The sequence below is a fragment of the Microtus ochrogaster genome, chromosome 15 (genome assembly GCF_000317375.1).
Source record: "Microtus ochrogaster isolate Prairie Vole_2 chromosome 15, MicOch1.0, whole genome shotgun sequence".
NCBI classification, from domain to species: domain Eukaryota; kingdom Metazoa; phylum Chordata; class Mammalia; order Rodentia; family Cricetidae; genus Microtus; species Microtus ochrogaster.
Genome location: NC_022017.1, coordinates 29,169,398 through 29,180,287, shown reverse-complemented (window position 1 = coordinate 29,180,287; position 10,890 = coordinate 29,169,398). Strand labels below are relative to the sequence as shown.

General features: G+C 48.6%; 1 protein-coding gene across 2 annotated transcripts in view; it reads left to right on the top strand.

Moving 5' to 3' along the window:
* Positions 1–2,937: 2,937 nt before the first annotated feature.
* Positions 2,938–10,890, top strand: part of L3mbtl2 (L3MBTL2, polycomb repressive complex 1 subunit) — a 20,319-nt gene continuing 12,366 nt past the window's right edge. For both annotated transcript variants that reach the window (XM_005354489.3, XM_013348880.2), the window contains exons 1-5: positions 2,938–3,038; positions 5,536–5,773; positions 7,112–7,245; positions 9,237–9,360; positions 10,462–10,541. In XM_005354489.3, coding sequence (XP_005354546.1) covers positions 3,015–3,038; positions 5,536–5,773; positions 7,112–7,245; positions 9,237–9,360; positions 10,462–10,541 — 600 coding nt within the window. In that variant the 5' untranslated portion in view covers positions 2,938–3,014. The remainder of the gene's footprint in view (positions 3,039–5,535; positions 5,774–7,111; positions 7,246–9,236; positions 9,361–10,461; positions 10,542–10,890) is intronic.

The following is a 10,890-nucleotide window of genomic DNA, read 5'->3' as shown; positions in this document are numbered from 1 at the left end:
GATTTCTCCATGATGCCAGATTCAATATCCTCAATCATCACCAGGTGCTGCAAAGTCTCACAGCCCAGGTTGAAAGGGATCCTGGCAGTCGGGAGCCAAGGCATATGAAGTGCTCCACCTGGCATGGGAAAGTATTCTGGCATTCGGGGGCCAGGAAATACATAAGGGCTACAGCTCAGGTGGAAGAGTATTCGGGTAGTCGGGCACAGGGAGTAGCACAGATCACAGTAAGCTTAGCAGCTTACAGCCCTGCTCCAGGGAAATGTTTCCCAGATGTAACAGTTCTGCTCCAGCAGGAGAGGCTTCCCCGGAGAAGGTCTTACACTTTGGGTCCAGTGCTCCTCGGTGTAACAGCTCTGCTCTGCTAGGGGAAGGTTTTCCTGCTCCAGTCCTCTGTCTCCAGCTCCACTCCTCTGGAGAAAGAATATCTTCACCCAAACCTCGTTCAAGAGGTTTACTGGGAGGGAAGAATCCAGGAGAGCGGCTATCCCTGCCAGGGTGGACGAAGAGCAGCTGAAAACTCAAGTGCTAACTAGGGACAAGCACCAGCATGGTCTGCAGTCTTTCTTTCCATCGGGGATCGAAAAGAGGAGAGGGAGAGTGCCTGGGGAAGGGGAACAAACCCAGGACCCTAGATCTCAAAGAAACACTGCACAAACTCACAGCCCTCCAACCAGTGAACAGCCCACCCTTCCTGCCCCGGAGGGAAGTCAACCTGTGTGCACAGCCAGCTTGCTCAAGGACCTGGAAGCTGGTTTGTTGTATACTTGGTGTGACCTAAGCCAGAAACGGGTGCTGTGTCTGCTGGCTGAGTTGATCTGATCCAAGGTTGTCCTTGATGAATGCTAGCACGTTCATCTTTTTTGTGGGGGCGGGGGAACGGAGTCCATGTCAAGCAAGCAGTCTACCAGCTTCATCTCCTGTCCTGACCTGGTGTTCGCTAAGACTAAGATGAGCCTTGAAGAAGTGAAACAAGCCAAGGCGTCTGTCTCACACAGTTTATTTAACAAGCAGTAATAAGAAAACAGATTTAACATTCTATACTGTGCTCCAAAGTTCCTATTGGTAAGTAATCAACATTAACTGCATGATTTACAACAGTTGAGGGTTTTTCCTTTCTATTTTCAAGTTTGACAGAAAGTGTGTTTAGGGGGAAGAGTAAGGAAGAGCGCACAAGCAAGAAACCTCAGACATTTGCAGGTTAAAGTCAGCCCACTGGAGTTTTCTTACAATAACTATTAGTAATACATATTTTCATTAATTTTTATTTTTTTTATTTATTGTTTTATTTATTTGCTTTTTTGAGACAGGGTTTCTCTGTGGTTTTGGAGCCTGTCCTGGAACTAGCTCTTGTAGACCAGGCTGGTCTCAAACTCACAGAGATCCGCCTGCCTCTGCCTCCCAAGTGCTGGGATTAAAGGCGTGCGCCACCACTGCCCGGCTTCATTAATTTTTAAAAATAATAAAACCTATTGGAGGTGCAAGGCAGGAGCATATGGTTGGCTTCAGGCCTCAGTCATCTCCCAGTGCACATGAACCACACACACAAGTGGGAAAAAGGCTGGAGTAACCGACCAGCCATAACAATAATATATTCTTTGTAATCTATTATCCCTCAGGCTCACCTGGCATGTTTGCTTAACCCACACAAGGCTACTGCACAGTTTTTACATGTTCCAAGAAAAACTGTCTTTTAGGCTGAGAAAGATTTTTTAAAAATTGTTTTCAGTACAAAAAGTCTTGTTAAGAGAAAATAACTTTTTTGTTCCCAAAATGCTACAAGGTGTCTCTAGTATATGTCTACTGTACTCTGTGAGAGGTTTCTCCTGGAATTCCCTCTGCAGACCAGGCTGGCCTTGAATTCATGGATCCACCTTCCTCCCATTACTTTATTTTTTTTTTTTTTTGGTTTTGGTTTTGGTTTTGGTTTTGGTTTGCCACAGGGCAACTCATGCATTTCAGTAACTGCAGTTGTAGTGGTTCCTACTCTGTCTTCTGAGGATGCCAGACACTGCTATGGCGCAGAGTGGCAGGACACACACACACACACACACACACACACACACACCTATACACCCCTGGCTAGTGTTGCACTCCTTTAATCTCAGCATTTGGGAGGCAGAGGCAGGCGGATCTCAGTAAGTTTGAGGCCAGCCTGGTCTACAGAATGAGTTCCAGGACAGCAAAAAGTGTTTCACGGAGAAACCCTGTCTCAAAAAGCAAACAAATAATCAAAACTGAAAAATAAAGAAAAGTCAGTATGAATATGGATCTGTGGGAACTGGGAATCAAACCCTGCTCCTCTGAAAAATAGCCACTAACCACTGAACCATTTCTCCAGTCCTTGCCTTTTTTATTACAGTTGTTTATTTAGTGCCTGTGTGTTTGCTTGATATGGGGGGCGGTGTGCATGCGGAGGTCAGGACAACTTCATGGAGTCGGTTCTCTCCTTCCATGTTTGCGAGTGGGGTTGGAGATTTGAACTCAGTTAGTTCGTGTGTCAAGCTCCTTTTCATGCTAAACCATCTCACCAGCCCCAGTCTGAGAATTCTGAGTGAATACAGCATTTATAGCAGACATAGTGATTAAGAATATTCCAGTTTCTGACTGAGCTGAGAGACTAGGCATTTCTTCTAGGCATCCAAGTAGAAAAGCACCTTTACTTCCTCCCTAGGGACGATGCGAAGTGTTGCCTGGTGCCTGGACGCGTCCATCCTAGGTACTGAGAAGGGTTTAAAGTTGGCAGACACAGACAGAGAAGCAGCCTCCAGGAGTTTTATGCGTTGCTAAGGCAGCGCCCCTTCTAGTGCACGCCGGATAAAACTACAACTCCCATCACCACCCGGGCAACCCAACCCCTCCATGTTGAAGGCGGGGTGCGAGCGAGCGCGGAACCGGCTTTTCCTATTTCCTATGGTGTGATTGGTCCACAGCTCAGGCGCAGTAGCCAGTGAGCACACTCTTGGTCAGCAGCGAGGGCAATATGGCTTCCTGCACCTGGTGAATTTGGCACCATGGAGAAATCGCGGGGCACTGAGGTAAGAGGGAGAGGGCTTAGCCCCTCCGGGAAAGGGAACCCGAAGGCCTCACTCGGCAGTGCGTTGTTTTAGCGATCCCTTGGGGGTAGAGAGGTGCAGGGTTGGTAAACTGAGGTAAGAAATTTAGTCCCGACCGGAGACCACTCGGGTTCGTCTTTGCTCCTGTTAAGCGGTGGGCTCGGTCCGTTGAAGAAGGTAGGAAGGAAACGCCTCCCCATCCAGGGGCAAGGAAACGGGGCTCGAAACTGCGACACCACCTGTTTGACTTCTTGGTTTCGTGGTCTCGTGCTTTAGGGATTGTGCGGCCTATCGCTTCCACGAGGGAAGTAAAGGGAAATATAAGTTGACTTTTACTCCACGCTTGGACGTTCATGTGCCTGTCTGCCAGTTTAGGCACAACCATCTGTATTAGGGAGGGCTTAAAAGAGCCTGTTGGTTCCCCCCGGAAGTTGACACAGCTGCAACGGGCAAGAGGTTGCCACCAAGTGTGTCAGTTTTCAAAACTTTGTCATGTGTTCCGTGACACGGTAGCCGGTTGCCCACCACCCCTTCCATTTGAAGTCTCTTCCCTTCTCCACGCAGTAATAATGGCCAACGTTTATGGAGCGCTCTTCTCATGGTTTACTTTTGTCATCCTTTCTTCCCAAAATATTATTATAAAGTGTTATTGTCCTCGTTTAGTGGAAGCTGAGACAATGGGAGTTGACTTGCTGTGGATTGTACAGCTAGGAAGCAGTAGAGGTGGTATTTGAACCCTGGGGTTTTTTTATAATTTATTATGATTTATTTAACTTTATTTTATGTGCATTGGTGTGAAGTTGTCAGATCCCCTGGAACAGGAGTTATAGACCGTTGTAAGCTGCCATGTGGGTGCTGGGAATTGAACCTGGGTTGTCTGGAAGAGCAGTCAGTGCTCCTAACCGCTGAGCCATCTCTCCAGCCCCGAACCCTTGGTTTTTAAGTAGTATCACATCTGTACCCCACGTTCTGTGAGCCAACACGTTCTGTCACAGGTGAGAAGACTGAGGTTCTCAGAAGGTAAATGACCCGAGGATCAGTAGTTGATTAAGATCCGAGCTTAAGAGTAAGCCGTGGTCCATACCACCATGCAATTACTGCCTGTGGCATCCTGCTCAGATCCTCCTTGAGACAGTCTGGGTCTCAGTTTTTATCTGCCTTTGCCTCCCCCTCTGTTAGGAAGAAAATAGGTTTACTGACTAGACTTGCAAGGGACAGTGTGCTAGGCAGTAACAGGATTACCACAGCTGCTGACCTTAAATGTGTCTTTGAGCCAGGTGGTGGTAGCACACACCTTTAATCCCAGCACTGTGGAGGCAGAGGCAGGTAAATCTCTGTGAGTTCAAGGCCAGTCTGGTCTACCAGACTGTGTGAGTTCCTGCACAACCAGGGCTCCATTTTGGTGTGCATATACTGAACAGGGAAGAATGGGTTTCAAATGCTGTCTGCCCAGGCAGTTCCTTTGAGGTGTTTAGTATAGTTCCACTTTTTTTTTTAAATTTAAAGTCCTCCTGATTCAGTTAATTTAAATAATGTATTATTGTTTTGGCTTTTAAGATTTATCATTTATTTTATGTGCATTGGTGTTTTGCCTACATGCATGTCTGTGTGAGGGTGTCGGATTCCCTGGAACTGGAGTTACAGACAGTTGTGAGCTGTCATATGGTTGCTGGAATTGAACTGAGTCTCCTGGAAGAGCCGCCAGTGCCTTAACCACTGAGCCATCTCTCCAGTCCTCTCCCCACGGTATTATTATATAGAGCTCTGATCCCTGGCATAATTTTTTGACTTTATAGTAGTGTGAGAACCATATTGATTCAGTGGACATTGTTCTCTGAAGTTTGCTCTGTGCCCAAGCTCCCCATGTGAGAGGTCGTGGTGAGCAGAGGCATACACAAACCACAGCTTGCAGTTAGCTATGCTAAGGTAGACTAGGTGTCATCTTTTCCCTTCTTTCTTTTCTTTTCGAGGCAGGGTTTGTCTGTGTATCTTTGGAGCCTATCCTGGAACTTGGTCTGTAGACCAGGCTGGCCTCGAAAAAGATCCACCTGCCTCTGCCTCCTGAGTACTGAGATTAGAGGCCCATGCCGCCACACCTGACTTCTTTAAGATTTATTAAGTACATAAATCTTACAGTGTACAGTGTTCTGTCTGTATGTCTGCCTACAGGTCAGAAGAAGGCTCCAAATCTCACTACATATGGCTGTGAGTTACCATGTGGTTGCTGGGAATTGAACTCAGGACACCTGGAAGAACAGCCAGTGCTCTTAACCGCTGAGCCATCTCTCTAGCGCCCCTATCTGTATTCTGTTTTGTCCATATTAAAATATCCTGTAGGGAGCTGAAGAGATGGCTCAGCAGTTAAAAGCTCTTACTGCTCTTTCAGAAGACCAAAGTTCAAATTCCCAGCCCACACGAGGTGGATTAGCAGGTCTGCAGATTCTCTTCCCAGGCCAAGCACATGTCCCTCTTCCTCTAGGAGACGCCGTCTTCAGAGCCAATGGAAGAGGAGGAGGAGGATGACTTGGAACTCTTCGGGGGCTACGACAGCTTCCGAAGTTACAACAGCAGCGCGGGCAGTGAGAGCAGCTCCTATCTAGAGGAGTCAAGTGAGGCGGAGAATGAAGACCGGGAAGCCGGGGAGCTTCCCACCTCACCTCTGCATTTGCTCAGCCCTGGGAACACCCGCTCCCTGGATGGAAGCGGTTCTGAGCCAGGTGACTTCTTCATGGTGCCCTTAAAGATGGAGGGGAGTCGGGAGCTTGTGGGCAAACACAGGTGATGTGGGCAGAGCCATGCAGATATCTAAGGGACTGTCCTCGAGGGTCATTCCCTGTCCTGCAGTCTAGTTAGTATAATTCTCTGACACCTCATGTCTATTGTGTCTGTTCAGCACTTGGTAGGTGCCATTGCCTTAGTGTATGAAGGGTATGAAGGCGGTGAGACCCATAGAGTGGCAAACACATAGCTTTTTTTAAATATAGTATGTATGCAGGGTTCTGCCTCCATTGCCTGCAGGCCAAAAGTGGGCACCAGATCTCATTTTAGATGGTTGTGAGCCACCGTGTGGTGGCTGGGAATTGAACTCAGGACCTCAGGAAGAGCAGCCGGTGCTCTGAGCTTCTGAGCCATCTCTCCAGCCCTGCAAACAGCTTATGGACTACAAGTTAACACATTGTAGGGAGACGTACAGGATAGTGACCTTCGGGTCAGGATGGACAGACGGACAGATGTGGAGGTGGGCAGAAGGGAGTGGTCAGAGATCATCTGAAAGCCAGTTGACTTCGAAGAGGTGGATCTTGATGGTTGCCAGTCCCTGTGTCAGGACTCCCAGAGTGTGAGCAGTGTGTCCTGAGAAAGAGGCAGGCTCCCATCTGCAGACGGCCCCTCCTGTTTCTTCATGCTTGCACTCCTGGGCGGTGGGGTCCGGTTTCCTTCCAACCATCTTGACTTCTCCCCCCATTTTTTCATCTTTCGCCCTTCTCAAAATCTGAGCATTTCAATACTAGCAGGAATCACTAGGGAGAGGCTCTGGGCCAGGGGCTGGTTCCTGACCTGGCTGCAGGTGGGTCCCCTGGGAAGCTGGTTAAGCACTTCAGATGCCCATGTCACTGGGGCCCAGGCCACAGCACCGTTTGACCTACGGTGAAGTCAAGGGAAACACAGCTTGTCCACTTGTCCCTGAGAACACAGAGCTACAAATACTAAGTGACTTCAGCACCTCTCTCTTGTCCCTAAAGAGTTTACCTCTCTCTAAAACTTGTTACCAGGTTCTGCAGGTGTTCGTGTGGGTTTTCAGCCCCTTAGCACTGGCTCTTGCTGCAGGCCCAGGAGGAACCGCTTGCCATCTTAGGTGGATAGATGGAGTGGCAGCTGCTGGACGGGCTGACGGCAGAGGCAGCATGTCGCGAGACTCACTCCTGACAGAACGACAGGCGCTGTCCTCCTCCTCTCACTCACATGGTTGACACAGTGCTCTGGACTCTGAGGAGCCCATGGGTTGGTCTGACTTGAAGTCCTTATGTCTGGAGTCACGTGCCGGCTTCTCTTTCTAGCGGTCTGTGAGATGTGTGGTATCGTGGGCACGAGAGACGCTTTCTTCTCAAAGACCAAGAGGTTCTGCAGTGTCTCGTGTTCCAGGAGCTACTCCTCCAACTCCAAGAAAGCCAGTATCTTGGCCAGACTGCAGGTGAGAGCAGCCACTCATGTCCTTCTTGGGGTCCTAGATGCTGAGCTGAGCCGAGCCATCATGTTATTGGAGGCAGACACATAGTCAGTTTGGGGAACTCATCTCTAGTGGTCATTCGAGGTACGTGAGACCTTGCCTCAGAAAGTGCCACTCACTCCTTTCTTTTCTTTATTCTCTCTTTTTTTTTTTTTTAAGATCAAAAGAGGGTGTCAGGTACCCTGGGACCTCAAGACTTTGAGGCAGTTGTGAGCCATATAGGTGCTAGGGACTAAACCTGGGTCCTCTTAACCAGTGAGCCATCTTACCAGACCCCTATTTAATTTAATTTTGTTTGTTTGGGTTTTCTGGGGTTTTTTGTTTTTGAGACAGGGCTTCTCTGTGTAATGGCCCTAGCTGTTTTGGAACTAGCTTTGTAGACCAGGCTGATCTTGAACTCACAGAGATCTGTCTGGCTTTGGAAGTGCTGGAATTAAAGGCGTGTGCCACCACACTTGGCTCCTTTATTTTATTTTTGAGACAGGGTCGCACTATATAGCTCCGGCTGAACTAAAACTCACTATGTAGACCAGGCTGATCTCAAACTCACAAGGATCTGCCTACCTTTTTCTCACCTGCCTCCCTATTGCTGGGATTAAAGGCATGCCCTACCATGCCCAGTAATTCCTATTTTAAAAGGCTCAAAAACTTTAAGGTAATGGTTCTCAACCCTCCTAATGCTTCAATTTAATACAGTTCTTTCTGGGGTTTTTTGGTTTTGTTCTGGTTTTGTTTTTAGCTTTTCAAGACAGGGTTTCTCTAGCTTTGGGGAATGTCTTGGAACGCTCTTGCAGACCAGGCTGGCCTCAAATTCACAGAGAGTGGTGGGATTAAAGGCGTGCGCCACCACCACCCAGCATTTTTTTTGGGAGGGTTGGGGTGTTGAGACAGGATTTCTCTGTGTATTCCTGACTGTCCTGGAACTAGCTCTGTAGACCAGACTGGCTTAGAACTCACAGAGATCTGCCTGCCTTTGTCTCCCAAGTGCTGGTATTAAAGGTATGTGCCACCACGACCCAGACAGTTCTTCATGTTGTGGTGACCCCCCCAACCATAAAATTATTTTTATTGCTACTTCATAACTGTAATTTTGCTACTGTTATGCATCATAATGTAAATGTCTGATATGCAAGAGATCTGATATGTGACCCATGTGACATAGTTGTTTGGCGCTCCCTTCCCTCAGAAAGGTTGAGAACTGCTCAGTGCATGTGTGCCTCTGCTTAGCTGGGTGTTGAATGGACTCCCGGCCTTTGTCATGTCGCTTAGTTATCCTGTGTAAGTGAGCTTTCCCTGAGCCCTAATGAAAGCTTCCCAGCATGCTCTGGAGTAGACTCTCCAGGCCGTTACGTATGAACAGAGGTTGCCTGTGGGTTTGGAGAGTTTCTGGCCCCTCTGCAGCACTCAGTTGTAGAGAGTTGTAGAGAGTTTCTGGCCCCTCTGCAGCACTCAGTTGTAGCTCTCCAAGGAGCTGGGGGCATGGAGAGGACCTGCAGGGGAAATGTTAGGGAGAGGCTGGAGAAGTCAGGGTGACCCCAGCCTTCTGTAACCCTCCCCTGGGTGTTCTCGCTCATCATCAGTTTTGTTTTGTTTTTGAGTTTTCTGTGTATGTATCTCTGGCTGTCCTGGAACTCACAGAGATCCGCCTGCCACCACCTCCCAGCTCATCATCAGTTTTACAAAAGAAACTCAAGCCCAGAGAAAGTTAATTAACTGGACCAAGACCATGAGCTCGGCCTAAGCAGTCCCAAGCAAGCTCTTTCTTACTTGGTGTCGTGGCACATGCCTGGAATCCCAGCAATCAGGAGGCAGAGGCACAAGAGTTGAAAATTCCAGGCCACCATATCTCAAAAAAAAAAAAAAAAAAAAAACACACACACACACACACAAAGCAAAATAGAAACAGATCCCAACTCACATCTGTCAGCCTGTCTGTTTCTCTTCTTGCCCTCCAGGGAAAGCCACCCACCAAGAAAGCCAAAGTGCTGCACAAGGCAGCCTGGTCTGCCAAAATTGGAGCCTTCCTCCACGCCCAGGGGACAGGGCAACTAGCAGATGGGACACCCACAGGACAAGATGGTAAGACAGAATCCTGGGATGGGGACCAGGGTTGGGGTGGCCTTGCCTAGGAAGATGGACTAGAAAAGGTGACATGCTGGAAAGTTGGGGGTCCATGCCCACCATGAACTGTCTCCTGCTAGATGTTGTGGAAATGACCCTAGACAGTTCTCTTGGTGGCCCTCAGTTACCTGGGTCTGTGATAACCCTGAAACCAGAGTTAGCAGCTTCTTTTCTCTTTGCTTCTGTCTCCATGGCTTCTGTCTTCCTGGTACAGGAGAGGTCCAAGGTGTGTGGAGCAGGTGGAAGGGGCCTGTCAGTTTTCCAAGCATAGTGATTAATGAGCAAATTACACAAAGAAAACCTCAAAAAGGCTGGAACAGTGTTATCCCCATGTCACGAGACCCCCCCCTCCCCAACAACCAACCACCAGGAGCCAGAATCCAGTGTAAACACAACAGGGTCTTTATTGATGCAGCTTTGAAGCTGGGCAGCTACTCAGCACTTGGGTGACTGAGAGCGGCCCTGATCATTCACAGAGTAGGATTTATAAAGGGAAAACCACAAGCAAGTATCACAAGCCTTGGCATTACTCAGAAGGTCATAGGGCAGTTGACATTTAACCTGATTGGTTGTGGTGAGCGGCATAGTACAGCATTGAGAGGTAGCTAATGATGTTAAAAATACATCAGGCGTGGTCGAGGCATGTGTTAAGTAGCTGTCGTTAGTCATACCCAGGGTGGGAGATCAACCCATTCGGGAACTTAGGACCATGGAGAGGGCATGAGGTGGGTGATCTTAGCTTAGTTTAATTTTAATTCTCACAACAGCACTGCACAGCCAGGTGAGCCGTGTGCCACTCTTCCTACCCTTGCCAATTAGGTGTGCCAATGACCGGGTGCAGGAGGGGGAATTTAATCCTATAAGATCTGATTTAATTCCCCCTTTCTGTGGGGCATGAAGGGAGAGAAGTTTCTCTTTGGATGCCCCTCTGCTCCACAGTCCTGATGGCCATTGGCAGTGATAAAGGGACTTGTCCTAGAGCCCAGTGGGGCCTCAAGGTTCATGTTCTAACTCAGCTCCTGTACATAACCTACTTCAGCTCTTCCTTATGCTCTGCAGCTCTTGTCTTAGGGTTCGACTGGGGAAAGTTCCTGAAGGACCACAGTTACAAGGCTGCTCCTGTCAGCTGCTTTAAACACGTAAGTGCCCTGGCAATGAAGGAGGGACAACCAGGGATAGCCAGGGGACATCTCAGGCTGCCTGCCTCATTGCTATCCACACACTTCAGTTGAGCTGCTCCAGGCTGGACAGCATCTCTGAGAACAGTGGCCATACCCCAGAAATCCTCCTTTGTCTTGGAGGGCTGGAGAATTAGTTCAGTGGTTAAGAGCACTAGCTGTTCTTCCAGGAGTCCTGAGTTCAGTCCCTAGCACCCACATGGCAAGTCACAACCCATCTGTAACTGTGTTCCCATGGGATCCTGTGCCCTCTTCTGGGGTGCAGATAAAGCACCAGTATGCTTATACAATATATGCTGGGTGTGGTGGC